We start from the raw sequence: 21,224 nt of genomic DNA, 5'->3' as shown, positions 1-21,224 counted from the left end.
ATTAAGTAGGTAGTATCATCAAAAGGCTCATCCGCGCCGATATCGTACCCTCCCAAATTATCAACCCTCAAGCCGTATGGACTACGTCGCATCGGAGTCTTATATGCCCCATAAGTCCGTCGTCTTTCAGCTCCGTACTATACGATCATCAGGTAAGCCCTATGGATCTACATCCGGATGACTGTGCTTATCTTATACCTAATACCCACGATCCACCACTAGAAGTGATCACCAATACATCTACACCAGGTGTAAGAGCCGCCTAATATGAGGGGCTAGCCGACGACTATCCGAGGATAGCATCTCCTCACTCCCCCCTTTCCAACCTATTTAGTTAGCCTAGGTAGTTAGTTAACCCTTATCATCTCGCACAAACTATCAAACACGAGCAATAATTCCCTCTGCTCTATCTACGTCATAGCTCCAAGCTTCCTATCTCCAATTCCTAAGCTGCTTTACTTAGGCAATTAGTCTCGTGATCATCGGTACGATATCCTATAAGTAGTTGGCGTCAGTCAACCGTCCCACCTGTCTAAGTAGCCCGCTAGTCGACGACGACCCTAATTATTTTAGGTAGTATGCGGAGGATTTTCGAAGATTTTCCTCAGCTAGTACCCATAAATGCTGACCTGAAAGACGACCCAAGAGCAAACTAAAGACACCAAACAGACTAGATATATTGTAAGCGAACACTGGGGCTCAAGCCCTGAAGCATTTCACGATATCTCCAATACATAGCACACAAGACACAAGATATGATTATTGGGTTGGACGATTTATGCTCATTTGTTGTTGAGTGGTGATGAAGTACCGAAGAGCTAGAAATCTGCAAATCCAACTTAATTCCTCTCAGGAGCTATTAGCTATCCTTTTCTCCTCGTCTCTTTTTGGCTTTTTTACTTTTCTGTACCGGCCGAGCAAAAAACATTGTGGAGAACCCTCTTCTTAGCCCTTACAATAGATGGATGGATATAATGGCGTTGAGCGATAACCACTTTACAAAGATATCCACTCGAACCCCTTATTCTCCACACTACCTAGTACCACTACCAACTAAAATAGCGTCGCCGACAATTTGGCTAGCTATTTTTTTTTCTTCCTTATCCAGCATATTCGTATCAACTCAAGTTAACTTCCCCCTCATGTCTCCTCCCCTAACCCTCATCGAGAGCGTTAAAATGTCGCCCTTAAAATTAAAATATGATAATAGCGCGCCCGGTCCTTGCTAAAATAATAATGACGCAAGGGCGTTTGTTCCGAAGTCCGCTGATTATATCGGAGTTGTGAATTTCTTCTCCCCTGCAAATTGCTGTTGAAGGCAGGGGGTGTTGATGATAGTGGATATTTTCTGCCAGCGGAAAATGAGGTGTAATTAAAAATCGATTATATGTACGTCGCAATGGGGGTATAATGTGCAAGCGAAGATTTAGGTGCCATAAGAGGGTATCTGGGACCGAGCGCACAAAGGAGAATATCCACAGGCTCAAGGTTAACCGGATATTTCCTCGAAATTGGTGACGGCTAGTTCCCTGATGAAGGTGAATCGGGATAAGCTCGCCGTTATAATTCGTGAATTCGTGTAATAACGGGATGAAAAACAAAGGAAGTCGAAATGACAAAACTCCGAACCGCTCACAACCGCGGAGATGCGACCCACCTCCAGGGTTGAGAGAAATGCCATGCAAATGATACCATCGACAGGGAGGAATGTTCCGGGAATAAAACCGTGATCTCCCTGGATAGGAAATAATGGGATACCTATGATGATTATTCCCGAGATGCCAGACGCCGGATGTCGGAAGATGAAAAAAAGAAGTCGCAAGGCGATAATAGAGATGATCGGTATGACAAATGTACGCCTCGACCAGAGAAAGGGACAACGACGATAACCAGCCCAGCCAGTCCAGCCAACCAAACCAAACCAATCCCGCCCGAACCGGGGCGTCTCCTGACAAACGCCGTCCATGCTAGATTATTTATACAGAACCGAGTTGTAAAAGTGCTTGGATAGCCTCGCGCTCTTGCGCATCAGACGAAGCCGCTAGTGCGTCTAGGTCGATGTTATCGAGACGAGGTTCTCTAAGCATACCGGAAGTACCGGAGAATGATCGGAATCCGGAAGAGTTATATACACGTGAAGAAGATTGGTTTGCACCTTGGCGGGCTTCGTTCGGACTGGAGTATGACGCCGCTCGTAACGCGGCAGCACCTACTGCTGCCCAGTCTTCGTCGTCGGTAGCGTCCTCGGGGTCATCATTCATGATCATGTCCTCATTATCGGGCGCCGAGGAGCACGAGGCCGAAGCAGGCCCATCTAGAGAGTCGAGGGACATCTTATCTGCCTCGTTCTCCATCATATTTGCATCTCGATCGTCGTGAGAGAAGGCCGCCGAATTCCCATTGCTAGTGGCACGTGTATTGAGTCGGGATCGGTCGCCATTCCATCCTGCGCCTTTCGAGATTGGTATGCTAGTCGGGTAGGAGCCTGAGTTGGCTTCGCCCGCGGATAGTCGAGTTGCTTCACCGCGTCGCTTGGCGTCCCATCGGCCCCATCCGACCTTTTGGAATTCCACATCGCCATCCACTCCTCCACCTTCGACACCGTGTCCTTGTCCACGTCCTTCCAGCGCTGCCACAACTAGTCTTCTTGCCTTCGGCGGAGGAATTCCCGCGAAACCGGGCACCGAGGTCGTGAGATAACCCATGATGTAACGAATTGCCAAGGGTCCGTGGTTCAGGAGGATCTCCGGGAGATGAAATTTGGCTAGTAGAGCCGGAGTGATAGCTCCTGCAGACTCAAAGGCCGGCGAACCGACGGGGCTGCGTTCGTGACCTTCGTGAAGATCTAAGTCGGAATCAATAGAGTCGAGTCTCGCCTTTTGCAGCTGGGCCTTGAGGCCATGGGGCGGTAGCGTAGGTGATATGGAATTGGGGGGAGTCGGTAGGGAATGAGTTCGTGTCACAGGGACGCTCCTGTTGGCCGCTACAGCAGTTAAGTTGTCTCGGCCGAGATGGGAGGTCATAGGGATATCGCGAGCAGTAGCCAATGCCATGGTTGCCATTTTGGGTTCTTGAATACTTCGAGACGAGTCTATCAAGTCAAGCGACGCCGAGGTTAGATAATTGTTGGTTTGGAATGGTAGAATTGGTATGTAATACGCGTCTTGTAATGAATATTGATGAAGCCGAAGATATAGTAGAAGGAATGAAGTCGTGGGATAGAGTCAGGGTGAGTCACTTACAAAGACAAGGTCCGAAGTAGGCGATTACAATATGGCGAACAGTTTTGTTAATTTGTTTTCGTCAAAAGAGCGAAAACAAAAAAGATTGAAGTGGGAACAAGTTGGCTAGGCTAACGCGATTATCTTTACTGTGACAAAAGATGACTCTGAAGGGAGTGCAAAAAGATGCGGTGATGTTGATTTCTGTTGTTGTTGATATTTCCTTGACGAGCAGGAAAGATCAACAGGTAGGAAGAGCGGCGAGCGACGGCTGCGACCTACTAAAGTAATAATAATAACTCTCGCTAACAACAATGAGACAGCGGAAGGTTCTACTGGTTGTACGTAGGTACTCTGTACTGCAGACCGTAACTGGTTCGTACCTAGGTACCTGTAACTAGTCCGTACCGGGTCGTGGTCAGGGGGGGCGTGTTGTTGTTCAGCAGGGTCAGCAGGCGACGCACGGCGCACAGGGGTTAATACTAGCACCTGATTGCTTGGACGCTTTGAGCAGGGAGTGGTCCTAGCGAACTAGCGGTGGTGCGTCTAATAAAGGAAATTGGGTACACCAATACGCATTGCGAAGGTTTGTTTGGAGTACGTATCTTGTATCCATCTTGTAAGGAGGTACCTACATATTACCTAGACACATAATGAAAGGACTACTCGCTCTTCCTTAAAGTTGAATCCCATTCCTCCTTCTTCGTTCCTGAAGTCAAACATCAAACATCTATACTACATAATATGGTATACATAATACCTAATGCATGCATATGGATTTATGTAACGTATTTCTGATACTAATCCAGATAAGAATCGCTAAAAACAAGAACTTTCAACTCTTACATCCATACATATAGTCTCCAAGCTGCTAAGCTAGGTACCTATTCCTTGAGTCCTATGGAGGAGGGAGGAGCCTTACGTACGCTGAACTAACAAGAAGAATACATAAATACATTTTCTTAGCAATGCCATCATTACCAACCCAACCCTACTTTAGGTCTAAAAGAAGGCTATGCTACGCATGTGTGTAGTATGTAGTAATACTTAAACAAGTAAAAAATCATCTCTAGGTGTGATCCCCATGTTTTACTGTGGCGAGAGAGTAGGAGTATCGTGTCCGTATTGGGGTCTTATCATTGTGACAAGACAGGGTTACCATAGGTAATGAATGACCTAATTAATTCCCTTCTATTCAACGCCTTAGAGCTAAGCAATGACAGCTTGACTCATGAAACGATGATGTGTTCAATATTTCGGTATCTATCGACATAAAGGTAGATCTTTGACAGGTTTATTCATTAGGTAGGTGTTCATATACACTTACCTAACAGTGAGGTATTCAGCCACCTCGCAGATTTCTTTGTTGTCTTGTCTACCCGGATAGGTACTTTGTATGTACTCTCCCTTTGGTGCCTGGCCCTGTTTTGTGGTGATGTACATGTAATGTAATGGAACCCTCGGTACATTCCCGAAAGATGCAGCTTACTCTAGGACCTAGAACCCGAAGACATGCGTGGTATGACGTGTGGCCACATGTTTTCGGATTTGCCCTAAGTTCTACTGCTTACCTGAACAATTAGGTACGCACCAGTTATTTTAATACCTTATGTACCTTATGTAGTAGTGAAAAAGACCATGGATAGATACAGTAAGGTGAAGTTGTTGAAAAATGCACTTCCTTGGAAATATCCCCCCATCTCCCATCCCCATCTCTATCATCGTGCAGATACTGAATCTCTGGGGGGGGTCCCACATAAGGAAAACTCGTGGGGTCTATGTATGGCAGTCCGCTTTGGGGGAATGGCTTGATACTGAAAACCGCCATTGAGCCGAACGGCATCTATCTATTTGTCCACCCCGGTTATCTCGCATGGCAAGGGATGGAATGGCACTATCTCTATCCAACAAGCCATTACCATATAGACCCAGCCGAGACTGGAAGTCCGCATTATCAATGTGCAAAGCACAATCGCCCGCAGCTAGGCACAGCTTCGCATTACAACCTTCCCTCGGTCCAATGATATCGGGATTGATTCTTGGTCAGTGTAAAAAAGAAAGAAGGCTGGGAATTTTCATTCCCGTCAATCGAATCGAGACACAATACACCTCCCCAACATTGTTTCCATGTGCAGCCTCAACTTCCCCTCTTAATCGGCTATGTTGGTGTTTCGTGTACCTACGTATGAACGAATTTCGTGCTGGCCTGGACTTCTTGCTAGCTTGTTAATTGTTTGACACTGCGCACACTCCCGGAAAGTCATTGAATTGAATTGGAAAATGCGCAACCGGATAGGTCGAACTGTGGTACCACATGATTCCCGAATTTCGAAAGCCATGGTCCCAGGAATTCCTCACGTTGTACCTGCGCTTCGATGTGATTGGTTGAAAATCGCCATCGTGATGCACGATTACTTTTACTCCATCCCACCAATCTTCAGCTAGCTCGCAGGTAGTGCCAACCCAGTGACGAAACGACGCAACGGAATACCGGGGCTATCAGTGTCCCGACGGCTTTCTTTTCGGGAACGAGTGGCTTTCTATAGCCCTAGGATACCAGGAAGCGCTGGGTAATTCTATGGTGGCTATGAATCGCCATTGGAACAATTGCCTATGAATTGATCACGATGCCCAGACATATGTCAATTGTTCAATTGTTCTGAATCACCAACAACTGAATCGTTGTCGCTGTTGAAGGTAAATCCCAGCACGGTTACCCGGCAGTCAGGAATGTGATAGAATAGAGAATGGTACTCAATGTCGGGTAGTACGCGATCGTGAATGGTGGTATCCAAAGAGGGGTCGTATTTTGTGTCGCAACTCAACATTGTAGAGCTCTCAACTACCCCGCTAGAAGAGTTTCGCGAGAATAACCCATCATCCAGTACGAATCCCCCACGTTTTAGGATAACGCGATCCGACGACATATTCTCTAGCTTAGGTGGGGATGCGCCGGGTGTTACAGCTATGTAGGTAAGGTATGACTTGCTCCGTAATTTCGCGATACCATGGAGGAGCGCACGCACGAAGATGGACCCGTATAGACGCCAACTGAGAGAATTGGATCCTGCGTTTAAGTTTCATCCAATTCGCAAATGGGTGTTTCGCACGCGTCCTAGATTAGTTTAGCCCATCGTCGGAGATCATTTTGCCTAAGTATACCCTTAGGCCGAGCGTCATCAGTCTGAGTAATGAAAAGCGCCGATGCTCGGAGTAAAGATCAAGGAAGGCTGTGCGGCGTATTTGCCTCAACCACCCGTTATCTTCCACCAAGGATTAGGATTCGGTCCGCAGAAAAGTTTGTGTTGTTTGCGTATGCGTTGCTACTTAGTATTAGAACATGAGCGACTTTCGTAGAATCAACCCAATGAGACCTTAGCCATACTAATCGGCAAAACTAAGTCGATCTTCACTTTCAGCCGCCATTCTGTTGGAAGACATACTGCCGACAGGCCTTAAGTGTTGGGTTAGCAATTCGCCCCTGGATGAGAGATATACTAATATTAGAACTTACCGCTTTGAGCACTGTCAACTTCTGCTTCGATTGCAAGTAGACTTGACGATATTGCTGAATACTCTCGTTCAGGACGTCCTCCTTAGTCGTAAGACCCTCGCAGATGGCTTTCATTTTTAGTTCCATCTCCTTTCGTAGAAATGGTTTCCCGAGACTGGTCTCAAAATTCATCCTGTCGAACCCTTCGATTAAAGCTACTCCCAGTTGGGTTGGGATGAACTCCATCACCCCTCCTCGCCCACCGGTTGTAGATCCTCCACCGCGCCCTCCTCGGCCACGACCACCGTGCCCACCACGACCTCCACGCCCACCTCGTGCTGGTGGGGCGTCTTCTCCCTCGTCGTCGTTGCCTGCTGACCTTGAATTTCGTGGTACGGTACGAACGTAGTCTCTCTCTTGGATCTTCTGGATGTGTTCTGCCATAGTAGCATCTGTCCCAATGCCATTGGCATCCATAAGAGCAATTAAATCTGCCTCAGTCAGGTAATTGGGGGGCGCTGTCTTGCCTTCTGTCATAAGAGCTTCGGTGGGTTCGAAGAGCTCCCCGACGGTGAATTTGGGAAGTTGGACGGTACCGGTCCACTTGTCATAAATGTAAACATCTAAATAGTTTCGTTCCAAGACAACAACGCCATGAGCATGGAAGGACTCCTCTCTATATAAGATGTCCACATCTGTAGCCACACCTTTAGCATCCTCTGCACAGCAGGCTAGAAATCGCCGAACGACGAATTCATAGACCTTCTTTTCCCTATCGTTGAGAGCTGTTGGTTCCACATATGTGATTGGGTGAATTGGAGGATGTGCTTTGTCGTCGTTACGTCCTTGCCGTGGCTGTTGAAATCCACCATCGGTCAAGTTCTGCGCAAATTCGCCCCAGGAGTTCGACTGGGTTTGCTTTTGAACCAGTGTACGCAAATTCATACCGGGATCGAAACGATCGGTTTCTGTTCTCGGATAGCTGATGAATCCCTTGTTGTAGAGACTTTCTGCGGCCTCCATTGCCTGCTGACCAGTCATGTGTAGAAATATCGTAGCCATCTTCTGCAATTCGACTGTAGTCAACGGCAAGGGCTTCCATTTCTTCGTAGGTTTCTCTTGAACCTTAACTACCTTGGCTTTCTTGGCCGCCAGACACCTCTCATAGAAGATGACCACAGATGCCCTATCGAAGAGGCGATTTCGAGACCAACTAAAGTGGACATCAATGCCTTCTCGTTTATGCATGACCTTGATGCTCCAGAACTGCTCTGGCTTGAAATTTCTCACTTTGAAGTATCGGTCTACCACAAACCCGAGAGTTGGAAATTGGCAGGATCCTGCGAAGTTAGAAGAATCCAGTATAATGGGTTCGAGATAACAAACCATAGCTTAGCATGAGCTTTTGAAAAGGTCCTCCCAGCGTCCTAAGATTCGTAGTCAAGAAACGAGTGAACGCATACCCTATCCTAAGGTCTAATTCAATACGAGAGGCAACAGCATTGACTTGCCTCAAATCAAGATCGATGAGATTGCGGGATGCATTTAAGATATGTCTGGGTTTCGTTAGTTATTTATTCGATACTGACAAGTCGGTAGACCACTGACGCTCTCTCGATATTGCTGAATTTGGCCCTCTTAATATCTAGAGTCCTGTTGCCTTTCCTGGCGGCTTCACAGATCTCATAGCCTATGTGTTCTCCTTCTCGATCACAGTCTGTCCAAATGCATAACGCATTGGCATAGCGTGCTTGCTTTTCGATATTTTCTGCCACCTTCGTTTTGTCCTACGAATCGCACCATTAGAGAATTGATAGTTGCTGCATATTGGATGTTGGAATACCCACCTCGGAAGTGATGATATTCACGGGCGCATCGAACAGCCGTTCTGGGGGAGGAAATTCCCAATTCTTATAGTCGGCAGGGAAGACAGCGGATGTGATATGGCCAAGTACAGAGGTCATAGTAACTTGACAGTGATCCCAAGGCCTTCCGAAGTCATAATCAAAGACATAGTTCTTGATGTATTTTTCTGGCGTATTGTGCTATGCTGGGGTTAGAAACTTGGTATTTGGCAGACATCCATGTTAACTTGGATTTGCAACTAACAACTGTAACCTGATTGCCTGATAGATGCCCAGCAACAGCTTTCGCGATAGACGGCTTCTCAGCGACACAGAGAACTCGCATGGTTGATTTACGTCGTATAATGAGTCGATAGTCGCAATATCGCAAGGCTACTACTCTATATGCCCATCCGACACGACGTACGTAGCTAGGCGAATGCTTCATAAGGAACGCCGTCACGCGTGAGTGAGAACAGCAGACGGTTACTTGAGAGATCACGTTCCATGGTTATTTCATCGTCGGAGTGCTGTGAGTTGGGGGTTTCTCTAGTTTTGATTCAGATGCGCTAGCTAAGACGATAACTTTGAAGTTGAAAATTTATAGGTTTGCTATATATTTTCAGTTTCTAAGATTAACATCGCGTGCCTTCTGAACTTTTATTTTTTATTTTTCTATGTTGAAGCTTCCCCGTAAACATCCTGGATTATTTAGTTGGGCTAGTGCTTGATTGGCGCCTAGCTTACTGCAGCTAAAGCCCTCGAGGTTAGCGTTGTGATACTATTACAGAGTGCCCCTCAGCCCCCTGGACCCGCTTTAGAAGCTAGGACCAAGAGTGGCCCGTGCCATTAATCCCAAGCTTCGATGCTCGCATGCTGAAAGCTGTTCTTGAACAAAGTCATGACGTCCTCTAATAATTTGAATTGTTTTGGCGACAAGTTGATGTCACCTTCTCCTAACCGTACCTTCGATTTCCATCAACAACTCGAAAATACGATATGGCTTTACCATGGGTGAATGCGTTCGAAGATTGCGCCGACTACTCCCAGGTGGTTGAGCCCTACCTACCACAACTGTACGAACTACCTAGAAAGATCGTTGACACCGTATCGAACCACGATTCTCTCGTCGAACTATATAAGACTACCAACCCGTTTATATCAGGGCTTGGATTTTCCATATTCCTCGGTGCCATATTCCTAGTTGCTGCCGAAGTTAATCGCAACTATTCCCAAGTCGATCGCATGTGGAGTTTGTTACCTACAATATACAATGCCCATTTTGCTGCCTGGTCGCACCTAAATAATCTTCCAAGTCAGCGGGTAGATCTAATATTGTTATGGAGTGTTATATGGAGCGTATGTGAAGGAATAAGGTAGTCTTGCTCTTTCGGTTCGCTGTAGCTAATATTCACAAGGCTCGATTGACTTTTAATTATTGGCGGAAGGGAGGCTATGATATTGGGTCAGAGGACTACAGATGGTATAATTCTTTGATACTCCCACTTTGATCAAGCACCCTAACGCGGCATGCAGGGCGATAATCCGAAGCAAAGTACATCCGGTACTATTTTCATTATTCAATGCAACTTTCATCTCGTTCATCCAGAGCATACTACTCTTCTTTCTGGCGGCACCGACCTATATTGTCTTGCTAGCTTCAAAATTTGAGCACGAGGCCACGGCTGTGGACCTAGGTTTTACGGCTGTCGAACTTGGACTTGTCCTCTCCGAGTGGTTCAGCGACCAACAACAATGGGGTAGGCAGTCTCACAATACTTATTTAGATCGCTGCTAACAAATATTAGACTACCAAGCAGCGAAGAAGCAGTATCAGCAGACTGCGAAAATCCCGCGCGGATGCGGTTTCACACAAGAAGATCTAGACCGAGGTTTTATCACTTCCGGCTTGTGGGCATACTGCAGACATCCTAACTTTGCAGCCGAACAAACGATCTGGATCTTGTTGTACCAATGGGGTTGTTACGCAAGCAAGTCCCTCTACAACTGGACGGGAATTGGCGTTGTAGTCCTACTTATGATTTTTCAGGGATCGACCTGGCTCACAGAATTGATCAGTGCCGAAAAATACCCCGAGTACAAGTTGTACAAGAAGCAAATTGGTGCTCATATACCTAGCCTAACTGCATACAAAGCGCCATCGGCATCACCAAACATGGCTCGGACGAGCGACGTAGCGAAGCGCCAAAAGACAAAGCAAAGGTAGAGAAGATCTAATATTTAATCACCGGATGGTGTTCGCTAAATGCGTTCACATGCGTATTTAAGTCGTCAGATAAGTCAGCGCTCTACTGCAGTATGACGCAGTTATGCAGCGCCAACCCGGAACAATAAAGCTCGATCGTGTAATCTATTCGTCCTCGTATAATGGTATAGTGCGGGGGGTGTCTCAATACGCAAGAATAAGGCAGTTGATCTTGAATAGATCCATTATGAAAAACGCCAATGATTTATTCAACAAAATAGCCTTTCAGGTGGCCAACAAATTCCTACCCAGGTTAATAGAAGATAAAGGCCTGCATCAACTATTATGTGTGCTGTCGGAAGAGTCCACACTTATGCGGCCTTGCTATGCATCCCACGATCCTTCAGCCCCACAAATACCGGACACCCGACAAGGACTTTGACCGATGATGATGGCGGACAGCATACGGAGGCGTTCCCTTTTCAGATGACTATTGGTGCTGTGACGCAAACTGTTTATTGGATCATATAAGCCAACACTAACTAACTGGACATTTTGCTACCCTTCGGAGTATTCTACTCCAAGAACTCAGGAGATGATCTACCTTCCTAACTACCACGGACTATCCTTGTCATGTAAACGGCTATTACTACATAAATAAGAAAACGTTGCATTTTCGAAGCACTACATACTACAGCGGCCAAGCACAAAGTCTATAGAGTCAGTGGCTTGTTATTTATGAATAAGAATTAACACGGTCGGCCTATTGCCAAATGAGTAATACCAACGTACGGACTTGGGTTCATGACCTCGCTTAGACAAACTCCGTGCTGCTCTCGTAATTTCAATGGTCATATCTACTAAGGAAATGCTCACGTGTCCTCTCAACAAGAGATTGTATGATTTGTCTTTGGAAAATATCACTTTTCCCGCTCGCCAACACTATACAGCTATCAAAAATTTCATTAAAACTGAACAGTTGTTCTACAATAATAGTAGAAGATCAACAGACCGACGTTGAATTTGCAACCTTCAAAGTTACGAAGAATGGCGAGTCGAAGCGGTCCACCCTCCGAAAGGGATGATCCAATACGAAACCCGCCTTGCCAACCACCCACCTAATCAAAACCCACCTCAACCGTCCATTGGCGCCGCCTCATCCAGATTACAACATTACAACATTTCACGATACCATGCTGCTATGCATCATGGTGTGCTTTTGCTTAGGGTCCCAGCAAAGGAGAGTGGGGCCGAGGACCCTGACTGCAGTCTAGCGAGGTGTACGAAGCAATAATATACCTAGCAGCCTAGGTAATACTAATACCACTGAGTATACGGATACTAAATAATTCACCGCTGACGAATGAACCGAACCCTTGTTTGCTTGTGCTTCCTACTACTGCAAGCCATTTTGTTGGTAACATGGGTTTATACCTAGGTATGTCGAGCAAAACCACGGCGGTGAATGCATCCATATACACTAAAAAGGAATGCACGTTATTAGTACACAGTAGGCAAGTAGATCCATCTTCCGAAGACAGGATACAGAGTGGGGGTTCCATGTAAGTGGATGAGATGGAAAGCCGATGGATTATTCTCTTCTTTCTCTGAGTTTGCTTACCTCCTATCTCCAGAGACCAGATGTATACATATGTGTCTCGTGCCCTCATCTTTCTTTTCGGTTTTCTTCCTTTGTTTTCTCAACTATTTCAAATCTGTAACTCGATCTGAGCTAATCAGCTAAATACCTGTCAAAGCGGGAGGAAAGACGTCTTCTAAAATTCAACCACATATACATAACTTATCTGAACTTGACCTTGCTTGCTCACTATAAGTAAACAACAATCTAAACGTCTGACTGCTATCTTCTACCTACCCATTTATCTACCTATACTCATAGAACATCTTCATCACCATGTCTGCATCTGGAAAGACCCTCACCATCGTGACGGAAGACCGCGTGACCTTCCCCAAAGCTCCCACATCCTCCTCGCAGGCCTCCGCAAAGGGACGGAGCCTCCTCACCACCACACAACCAGCGGAAGTCTCATCAAGCTACTTCCCAGAAGCGAGTCCGTCCCCTACAACCTCAACCTCATCCTCCGAAACCGAGGAAGAAACCCCCACAATCACACCTAGCACCGCGGCGAAAATCAGCAACTCAATGATCGGCACTAACTACCCAATCCCACCCTTGGAGCGGGAGTACGCCGCGCCAACGGGCGAACTCGATGTCGCAGCGCAATTAGCCATGAAGCCACTCCCGCGCTCACTACACAGTTCACTCCAGCGCGCAGCTGCCTTACCCGCATCGCCGGCTGTAGTAGAAGACGGCGAGACGAGAGCGCGCAAGCTAGCGAATGCTAAGAGGGAGTTACTCGCTCTAGCCGGACAAATCTAAACCAGCAACTCTACTCAACTTTTCCTACCTACCTAAGGAAGTTACAGGTGTTCATGGAGGAAATGGGCAATTTGATTAGTTGATTGGCAGGCATTATCTATCCCCTTTGTATGCATTATACCCAGGGATCAACGAAACGAAATCGGGGGGCGTATCTGGATACGTCTGCTGTTTCGGACTGTTTTAGACGGCGTATTTTTTTGCGTTACATACCCGGACAGTGGGGATTTCACATATTTGTATGTCGCTGGGAATCTGGGTTATCCTGGAAATTTCATGCATTTTACGGGCAATTTGTTGTGTCTTTTGCTACGTAGACAGTTTTAATAAATTAACGGTTTACGGGTGATTTTCGCAGTTTACTGTTTGATTGACAGCTTTTGATGGTTTCGTATTTCTTGGTGTCATGTACACGTAATTCATTCTAGTAGGTAGGCGTAGATTGACCCTGTTACAAACATACCCTCATCTACTGATTTACTTGAGTCTTGAGGATAGATTGAAACCATAGACAACGGTCGCAATTATGGTGATCAAATTGACCAGCGACGAAATGCCGTGGATCTGACCGAATTGCTTATTCAGTGCTGTCATTTCCTTCGAATGCGGTGGTTTGTCGTAACTCGCTTTGCCATCTTTTTCTTCTGCGCCATTACTTCGTATTAGCGACAGGCCCTATACCCTACCTAGGTTTTTGTATGTGTAGTGCCTACCTTGCTGTCGTCTCAGGGCGGTAATCTTGTTCGTCTCGGGGAGTAGGTAGACTAAGTTGAAAAGTCCTGCCGCAAATGCCGTTCCGAGAGGCAATAAAACACCCCAGCGGTTCGACTCGTGAAGTACACCGGCGAAACTCGAAGGTACCCCGAGACCGTGTATGGAGCTTTTGCTACCCGGATATGTAAGGGCGAGGACGGCGGGAACGGCGGCTTGGATACCGAAATATGCAGGGAAAACAGCGCGCTGTAATATAGCGAATTGGGGTCTTTCGAGTACTTTAAAGGAGGCTATGGAATTGATGAAAGTCTATTCGATTGGTATTTAGTTGGTCAATTGGTTCGATTCGGTTACTAGGAGGTAATGTCGAAAGGCTATTCGGCTAATCGAAGATGGATAGGTTTATCGGATGGAATAATTGAGCAACATGTCACTTACATGGAACACCTGCGTTCCTAATAGTGTACCGTAGCTGTTGTGAAATTAGCTGTGAACTTTGAAAGCTTGTCTTCGCTAGAGTATTGTTGGACCTACGATAAGACATGGTACGGTGCTAAGGAAAAGAGGATTGAACCATCACCCATTATGAAGACAGGTTTCCAAGTGTTGCGATTTAAAACTGAGAAAATATATACAGAACTTTAAAGTGATTTAGATAGCTAGGAAATTCATAGGCGTTGAGGAGGAAGCTTCGGCAGTTTTATTAAAATCGTAAAATCGATTGATTATAATGACGTTCTAAAATCATGGTGTGTTTTAGCCCCGCGATCGTGCGATTTAGGTACACCCTAGGTACCCTAGACAGAGGAGCTTGGACCATGTATGGGTTCTGATTGGTTCCGGATAGTTAGGCGCATATAGAGGCGGTCAGGTGGCTGCGCGACTGCCTGTTAGCAAACGAAACGCGCTACAGGGGTAACTAATTTCAACAATTAACATGTAAGGTGCCAGGCAGATATACGAAGATACTTTTAGCTTCTAGGCAGATGCCTTGTCTTAATAGATTGATAAGTCAATTCCGATAACATTTTAACAATTTTTTAACCTTCTTAATGTCATTCATTTCCTCCTAACGCTAAGGATAAGATACCAAAATGTCTTGATATCCTTTCACCTAATTTCCATCCCACTTCTCACTCGTTTCTCACTCATTCATTTATACAACCTTTGCGATAATGGCGGATAAGGAGGCTACAGTCTACATCGTTGACCTCGCGTCATCGATGGGTGATTGTCACAATGGAAGAGTGGAATCAGATCTTGATTGGGGTACGCGCTACGTATGGGACAAGATCTCCACGACCGTTGCCGCATCACGAAAAACTTGGACCGTTGGAGTCGTCGGAGTAAGAACCGATGAAACAAATAATCCCTTATATGAAGAGCAAGGGGAAAGCTACGAAAATATCTCCATTTTACAAGAGCTTGGTCCCATGAACTTAACCAGCTTGCACAGTCTACAGGGCCTTATAAAGCCTAGCGATACTGAAGCTGGCGACTCTGTCTCAGCTATAGTAGTTGCTATTGAAATGATTGAGAAGTTTACTAAGAAGCTCAAGTATAAAAGGAAAATCATATTGGTCACGAATGGTGAAGGGTCTGTTGATCCAGATGATACCGATGACATAGCCGCCAAGATCAAAGGTTGTGGCATCGAACTCGTGGTCTTGTAAGTGCTTTGTAAAGCAATCCGAGATACTTTACTAATCTATGACTAGGGGTGTGGACTTTGATGACCGCGAATTCGGCGTCAAGGAAGAGGACAAGACAGATCGGAAGAGAGAGAATGAAAAGGTCCTGCGAGATCTTGTCGATAAGTGTGATGGGATATACGGTACGATGGCAGAAGCCATTGCTGAACTCGATCAACCAAGGTTAAAGTCTGTTAGACCGTATAAGACATACGACGGAGAACTCACTCTTGGAAATCCCGAAGAACATAAAGATGCTATGAGTATCAGTGTTGAACGATATTTCAAGACCCACAAAGCGACGATACCGCCAGCTAGTCGAGTAGTCATGTCAGCCGATGTTGGCCCTTCTCAAGCTCCCGAAGGTGATGAGATGGAAGGTGTAGAACCCACCAGCACATTTTCCGCTGTGAAAAATGCGCGAACATATAAGGTCAATGACCCTGAGGCCCCTGGAGGCAAACGAGATGTGGAGTTTGAATCGTTGGCCAAGGGTTATGAATATGGAAGGACAGCCGTTCACATCAGCGAATCTGAATACAACATTACCAAAATTGAGACCACGAAATGCTTCACTATCTTGGGCTTCATACACCAAGAAAAGGTAAGTGAATCCTGATGCCTGGGGTCTCTTATTTTTCTAACCCCTTTTAGTACGAACCATTTTTCAATATGGGAGAGACATGCCAAACAATTCCCCAGAAACTTAACGATGCAGCAGCGTTAAAGCTCTCGTCATTCATCCACGCGCTCCTAGAACTTGATTCCTACGCTGTCGCACGAATTGTGACGAAGGATGGAAAGGAACCCTCTTTAATTCTCCTAGCGCCTCACATCGAACCAGATTTTGAATGCTTGTATGATGTTCCGCTACCTTTCGCCGAAGACGTCAGAAATTACCAATTTCCCCCACTTGACAAGGTGATTACGGTCACAGGCAACGTAAAACATGAAGATCATCGCCTCCTACCCAGCGCCGAGCTCACAGACGCCATGAATGACTATGTCGACGCTATGGACATATCTACCTGTTTAAAAGATGAAGAGGGGTTAGTATCCTAAGTCTCCGAAAAATTCCCCATCGAGCTAACTTTTCCAAGGAACCGCACTCAGGAATATGCCGCCGTGGAAGATTCATTCTGTCCTCCACTTCATCGTATCAACCAAGTTGTTCGGCATCGCGCGATTTATCCAGATCAACCCCTCCCTCCTGTTCCACCCATCCTATTTAAATACTCAAACCCGCCCGAGGACCTAATTGTCAAAGCTAAATCAAAGCTAGAAGACCTAATAGCGGAAGCTAACGTCAAGAAAGGTATTATTCCATCTGTCGATCAATAGGGCTTTAGTACTAGACTAACATCCACGTAGTCCCACCGAAAGCCAAAGGCAGAAGAGAGAAAGGACACAAGCCCGAGCCGATTTCAGGACTCGATGTTGATGCCCTCCTCAGTCAACCCGAGAACAAACGCACGAAGATCAGCCCCGAGAATGCTATCCCCGAGTTCAAGCAGATGGTGCAATACGCCGATGAAGAATCCCAGATTGAGAATGCTGCGAAGCAGATGGGCAACATCATCCGTTCACTTATCACGAACAGCCTTGGTGATAGTGGATACGATAGAGCCGTTGAAAATCTCGGCGTGTTTAGAGATACAATGGTTAGGTGGGAGATGCCAGCCTTATATAATTCGTTCTTGAACGACTTGAAGAAGCGCTTGCTGTCGGGTGAGCTAGGTGGTGATAGGAGAGAATTGTGGTGGCAGATGAAAGGGGCTAGAGCTACGCTAGGTCTTATTGATAAGAGCATATCAGAACCGTCCAACGTGACTCCTGAAGAAGCCGCTGAGGTAATTCCTACTTCCAACACGCATTTATTTGATACGTTGCTAATTTCTTTGGCAGTTCTTCAAGAAGTAATACCTATAATGATGAGCCAAGTTGATAGCTTGATTACCTGGTCCTATGAACTACATCGATAACCTAAAGAGGAACCACGCACGATGAATGCTTCCATGTAGATACGAGATACGAGTAAATTGAAGATAATCGTGAGGGAATCACTTCAATGACTTCTCTAGCTAAACGACACCATAGATGCTAAATCTAGACGCCTCGCAGCCTAATACTCCGGGCTCATTTCAGAGCTAAGTCTTTTCGTCAACCTATTCTTGATAAGAACATCACTCCCACCAAGTCTCCCCTTTTCATTGCCTCATATACTCCTACTCTTTAATCCTTTGTATTACGGTGTACTCTGAATATGGGCATGCCCGTGGTCTAGGCCGACTGCTAAAAAGCCACTGGCATTAAACACCCTCCACTTCTCTACAAACTCCTTCAAAGTAGTAAAATCGCGACACTGGCGCTGAAACCCGCTTCCCAAGAATTCATGCTCCCCGCCTAGGGCCGGCTCGACAGTGGAATCAGCCGAACACGTCAAGCTCTGCAAAAGATAATCGAAGCAATGCGCTGCATGGCGAGTCCGGTTCTTCCCAAAATCGAATTCTTGGAGAGCGTCGGATTGTGAGTAGTAAGCGCGTCGCAGAATATATAGACAATGCAGCTGGTGGAATACGGTGGGTATGCATGGCTGGGGGGCAATATAACCATCCCTAAAGTAGCCAAGCCCATCTACATGAGCATCATTTAGTCAAATATCAGATCTCGAAGCTATGTTCGCGGCGACTTACTCGGTATCAACGCATCCCAAATCGGTTCCGACATCACTTCAGATCCCTCAGCCTTTGAGGGCTCCTGAGAAAATGGAGATGAATAGGTAAATGCCTGCTCAACAATTGGAAGCGGTATACGTGCTGCCGTATCCCCCGACACACTGTCCTCCTGCAATTGGTTTACACTCATCGGAAATAAGATACCAGCAATGAATCCTGTCGATACAGCAGCAACGATACCAACAGTGATGAGCAGGTGATGAGCACGAGCTGATACCGCCAATCCCCATCTAAATGATAGCAAGGAATTTGGAAGCGGCCTCTCTGAATCGCCTTCTTCGGCCTCATTTGTTAGTAGATTATATCTATGCATTGTTTTGTTTGAGGCGCACTATCCTTCTATGTTCGAAGTCATAGGCAATCGAGGTAGCGGGAGTGTATTAATTCTCCCAAAGACACAGGCACATAGGCATAACGACTAGGAATCGAAGCCCTATCTGACGTTCTACAAGAATCGCGGGCTTATTTTATTAATAGTTTCTTTGTATGGTCTCTATCCGACTTGTAACACAAAGATGAGAGATATCTCGTGTTGTTTGGGCGATATACGTCCCGCCCCTTAACTTTTGAGACTCATGATCAACCACATGCAAGACAACAATATTACAACCCAGGCATCGCATAAAATTGCCTGGAAAGTCTAAAGCTTACCATCTGTGTTACATACAATGGCCCGCCCTCAGCCAACACGCAGAAGTCCTAAACCATGCATCCGGTGGCGATGGGCTATGCATGTGCTTTTTAACTTGCCGAAAGGATCCAGGCAAATTCGGTGGCATGCCGATATTCCTTGTGGTGTAACTGAGCTTCTTTATCCTATCACACACCATAACTTCCATACATTAGGTACCACTCACTACTACGCCATTGCCCTTTGGAATTCACGCTTAAGTACCACACAATGTAAATCTATAACGTGAAGATATATCTAGACATGTACAGCATGGTTACTTATTTAAAGCGCCCCAAGAAAGCCCTCTCCCTACAATTCTTGATCGAGTAGAAAATTCTCCCCCAAACAGCCCAACCTACACAATATCGATAGTTTTCCAAACAAAATGCAATACCTCAAGTTCTACGCCATTATTCTCCAGTTTACCATCATGGCTAACACAGCTCCTACTGCTCGTGAGTCATGATATATCGGGTGCACTCACTTATACATGCTAACTACTTAGATATCGGTGGCGTTGGTATCGTGCAACGCGAAGAAACTGAACTAGACGTTTCAGAAGCATTCAAGAGAGAAGAGCCTGAAGTTGATATGTCAGAGGGCTTCAAACGGGGAGAGGCTGAACTTGACGTGTCAGAAGCCTTCAAGAAGCGTACCGCCTCTAAGTGATTCTACAATATGGGATCACGCACCTGCGGAATTATTTAAAGGAATAACTTGTGGTAGGATGAATATTTCTAAAGTTGAATCAATTCTCATAGAAGCTCCAATGCTGAGAAGGAGAGAGAGAGAACCTTTACTATGGACAACTTAGGTATTAAATATGTTGGTACGGGAATAAGGACAATCGTTGAAATATTGTTTTTAGCCTAGCATTATCCACATTCATTTGATACTCCTAGTATCCATCGAATCTCGTTCGAGTGAGCTACCACGCAATTGACCCTACAGACATGTAAAGATGTTCGGAGAAGTTTATGTACCCCCTAGACAACATATTAAGCATGGAGCGTTGCGTCAATCGCGAAGATGAACAATTGACCAGTACCCAGGAATAAGTGACCATATCACAAAGTACTCGAAATATAGTGCTATGCGAACCGAACGAAAAGAGAGGACAGGCCTTTAGATACTTTCCAACGACTCCTCTGGTAGCCCCACCATAAATTCGTCTGGGGACATATAATCATCTATGACAACGTACCCGCTGTCTGGAGGGCAATGCTTGAATCTCTCCAGGATAGGTCTTCCCTTGGCCCTTTTCGGGTCTTCGGGACGCTTATAACACGCCGTGTGCCGCTTTGCAAAAGCCTCCAGTTCTTCCCAACTACGACACTTGCGATGCTGCAAAAGCCCACTGACCACCTCTTTCCGATGCTCAGTAGCCCGCGGTGTGTCGTCGGCATCACATATTATCTGCCTGCGCAAGGCATCTAAGCAGTGATTGATATGATGCTGGTCGCGAGATTGAGGAGCTCCACGCCTGTACTCTGCCAGAGAGATGTGGACGATTTTAAGACAGTGCAGATTATGAAAAGCGTGCAAAATGTATATCCCTTTGCTCTGATCCCATGGAAATCTTTGGGCCGTTCTAAGGCCATGCTCAGCCGCCCATTGATCAGATAACGCGACTACGCCGTAGTCAACGTTGATGTTGTGCCATAACTCGTCTTGAAGGGTTTCGTTTTCGGAACTATACCGTGTCACACGGACATAGGGTTCTTCGTTGTTGCGCTGGAGATTCGCGTATTTGGACGGAGGCTCACTTTTGAATACTAGGTGTAGAGAAACAACAAAAAGCACAACATTCAGAAGGGTTGAGATTGACAATATAACTAGAAACAACCTGGGCCTTTGGATAAGGCGTGTGCGAGTTGACGGCTGAGAATATCGGCCGTTATCGTTATCCCCATCCACATCGGCTAGGAGCCCGACGTGCTCTACGCGATTCGAGCAGACATCCATACCGCAGTAGGGGTGGCACTTGTTTGAAATGTATGCTCAATTGGGGATACGTCAAGGTCTCTAACAAACCCAGAGTTGAATATAATGGTTAGCTTGTAGTCCGTAGAAGCATATTTTGGTAGATAGAAACAATCCAGCGTTACTAGATAGAAGATCACCAAGACTTCTCCTCTTTCAGAGTACCTAGGTAAGATGCCAAGATTATTTCCGTGGCATCCTACGACTCGTAATGGTTGTGTGGAGAGTCGGTGTACCACCTAGACTCCAGGGTGCGTAGATGG

General features: G+C 46.0%; 9 protein-coding genes across 9 annotated transcripts; 4 read left to right on the top strand and 5 right to left on the bottom strand.

The window, feature by feature from the left end:
- Positions 1–1,602: 1,602 nt before the first annotated feature.
- F4822DRAFT_367295 (putative Sin3 binding protein-domain-containing protein) lies at positions 1,603–3,174 on the bottom strand. The gene has a single exon (XM_051456208.1). The coding sequence runs from the start codon at positions 3,060–3,062 to the stop codon at positions 1,977–1,979; it is 1,086 nt and encodes a 361-aa protein (XP_051310354.1). The 5' UTR covers positions 3,063–3,174; the 3' UTR covers positions 1,603–1,976.
- A 3,218-nt stretch (positions 3,175–6,392) lies between these two features.
- Positions 6,393–8,904, bottom strand: F4822DRAFT_445939 (prokaryotic type I DNA topoisomerase; the record flags this gene model as incomplete). Its single annotated transcript, XM_051463451.1, has 6 exons — positions 6,393–6,675; positions 6,736–8,054; positions 8,101–8,270; positions 8,323–8,501; positions 8,562–8,759; positions 8,824–8,904. 6 exons carry the CDS (start codon positions 8,902–8,904, stop codon positions 6,637–6,639), a joined length of 1,986 nt encoding a protein of 661 aa, XP_051310353.1. The 3' UTR covers positions 6,393–6,636.
- Positions 8,905–9,557: 653 nt separating this feature from the next.
- Positions 9,558–10,785, top strand: F4822DRAFT_433120 (DUF1295-domain-containing protein; the record flags this gene model as incomplete). The annotated part of the gene is made up of 4 exons (XM_051461785.1): positions 9,558–9,917; positions 9,977–10,041; positions 10,095–10,318; positions 10,367–10,785. The coding sequence occupies 4 exons, from the start codon at positions 9,558–9,560 to the stop codon at positions 10,783–10,785; spliced, it is 1,068 nt and encodes a 355-aa protein (XP_051310352.1).
- Positions 10,786–12,271: 1,486 nt separating this feature from the next.
- F4822DRAFT_367249 (uncharacterized protein) lies at positions 12,272–13,525 on the top strand. The gene is made up of 2 exons (XM_051456206.1): positions 12,272–12,326; positions 12,522–13,525. Exon 2 carries the CDS (start codon positions 12,680–12,682, stop codon positions 13,163–13,165), a length of 486 nt encoding a protein of 161 aa, XP_051310351.1. The 5' UTR covers positions 12,272–12,326; positions 12,522–12,679; the 3' UTR covers positions 13,166–13,525.
- A 3-nt stretch (positions 13,526–13,528) lies between these two features.
- On the bottom strand, positions 13,529–14,615 carry F4822DRAFT_415613 (uncharacterized protein). Its single transcript, XM_051459244.1, has 4 exons — positions 14,414–14,615; positions 14,318–14,351; positions 13,879–14,188; positions 13,529–13,809 (listed from the first exon to the last, which is right to left on the bottom strand). The coding sequence occupies exons 1-4, from the start codon at positions 14,461–14,463 to the stop codon at positions 13,643–13,645; spliced, it is 561 nt and encodes a 186-aa protein (XP_051310350.1). The 5' UTR covers positions 14,464–14,615; the 3' UTR covers positions 13,529–13,642.
- Positions 14,616–14,784: 169 nt separating this feature from the next.
- F4822DRAFT_367184 (ATP-dependent DNA helicase II subunit 2) lies at positions 14,785–17,736 on the top strand. Its single transcript, XM_051456205.1, has 6 exons — positions 14,785–15,548; positions 15,598–16,174; positions 16,225–16,619; positions 16,671–16,885; positions 16,942–17,420; positions 17,476–17,736. The coding sequence occupies exons 1-6, from the start codon at positions 15,055–15,057 to the stop codon at positions 17,488–17,490; spliced, it is 2,175 nt and encodes a 724-aa protein (XP_051310349.1). The 5' UTR covers positions 14,785–15,054; the 3' UTR covers positions 17,491–17,736.
- Position 17,737: 1 nt separating this feature from the next.
- On the bottom strand, positions 17,738–18,618 carry F4822DRAFT_445937 (uncharacterized protein; the record flags this gene model as incomplete). Its single annotated transcript, XM_051463450.1, has 2 exons — positions 17,738–18,204; positions 18,264–18,618. The coding sequence occupies 2 exons, from the start codon at positions 18,616–18,618 to the stop codon at positions 17,816–17,818; spliced, it is 744 nt and encodes a 247-aa protein (XP_051310348.1). The 3' UTR covers positions 17,738–17,815.
- Positions 18,619–19,363: 745 nt separating this feature from the next.
- On the top strand, positions 19,364–19,647 carry F4822DRAFT_433115 (uncharacterized protein; the record flags this gene model as incomplete). Its single annotated transcript, XM_051461784.1, has 2 exons — positions 19,364–19,433; positions 19,484–19,647. 2 exons carry the CDS (start codon positions 19,364–19,366, stop codon positions 19,645–19,647), a joined length of 234 nt encoding a protein of 77 aa, XP_051310347.1.
- Positions 19,538–21,192, bottom strand: F4822DRAFT_415607 (uncharacterized protein). Its single transcript, XM_051459243.1, has one exon. The coding sequence runs from the start codon at positions 20,941–20,943 to the stop codon at positions 20,104–20,106; it is 840 nt and encodes a 279-aa protein (XP_051310346.1). The 5' UTR covers positions 20,944–21,192; the 3' UTR covers positions 19,538–20,103.
- Positions 21,193–21,224: the final 32 nt, after the last annotated feature.

Source organism: Hypoxylon trugodes (assembly GCF_022578975.1).
Source record: "Hypoxylon trugodes strain CBS 135444 unplaced genomic scaffold F4822scaffold_9, whole genome shotgun sequence".
In the NCBI taxonomy this organism is placed as follows: domain Eukaryota; kingdom Fungi; phylum Ascomycota; class Sordariomycetes; order Xylariales; family Hypoxylaceae; genus Hypoxylon; species Hypoxylon trugodes.
The sequence above is the reverse complement of the archived record's forward strand: the minus strand, read 5'-3'. Positions and strand labels throughout refer to the sequence as shown.

Excerpts from the sequence above, each read along its gene's own strand:
- F4822DRAFT_367184 (XM_051456205.1), top strand. The coding sequence starts at position 15,055 with ATGGCGGATAAGGAGGCTACAGTCTACATCGTTGACCTCGCGTCATCG. Across the intron at positions 16,175-16,224 it reads GCTTCATACACCAAGAAAAG|TACGAACCATTTTTCAATAT; the intron begins GTAAGTGAATCC and ends AACCCCTTTTAG. Across the intron at positions 16,620-16,670 it reads TGTTTAAAAGATGAAGAGGG|GAACCGCACTCAGGAATATG; the intron begins GTTAGTATCCTA and ends AACTTTTCCAAG.
- F4822DRAFT_415613 (XM_051459244.1), bottom strand. The coding sequence starts at position 14,463 with ATGGGTGATGGTTCAATCCTCTTTTCCTTAGCACCGTACCATGTCTTA. Across the intron at positions 14,352-14,413 it reads GCACCGTACCATGTCTTATC|CTACGGTACACTATTAGGAA; the intron begins GTAGGTCCAACA and ends ATTTCACAACAG. Across the intron at positions 14,189-14,317 it reads TAGGAACGCAGGTGTTCCAT|ACTTTCATCAATTCCATAGC; the intron begins GTAAGTGACATG and ends CCAATCGAATAG.
- F4822DRAFT_367295 (XM_051456208.1), bottom strand. The coding sequence starts at position 3,062 with ATGGCAACCATGGCATTGGCTACTGCTCGCGATATCCCTATGACCTCC.
- F4822DRAFT_415607 (XM_051459243.1), bottom strand. The coding sequence starts at position 20,943 with ATGGATGTCTGCTCGAATCGCGTAGAGCACGTCGGGCTCCTAGCCGAT.
- F4822DRAFT_367249 (XM_051456206.1), top strand. The coding sequence starts at position 12,680 with ATGTCTGCATCTGGAAAGACCCTCACCATCGTGACGGAAGACCGCGTG.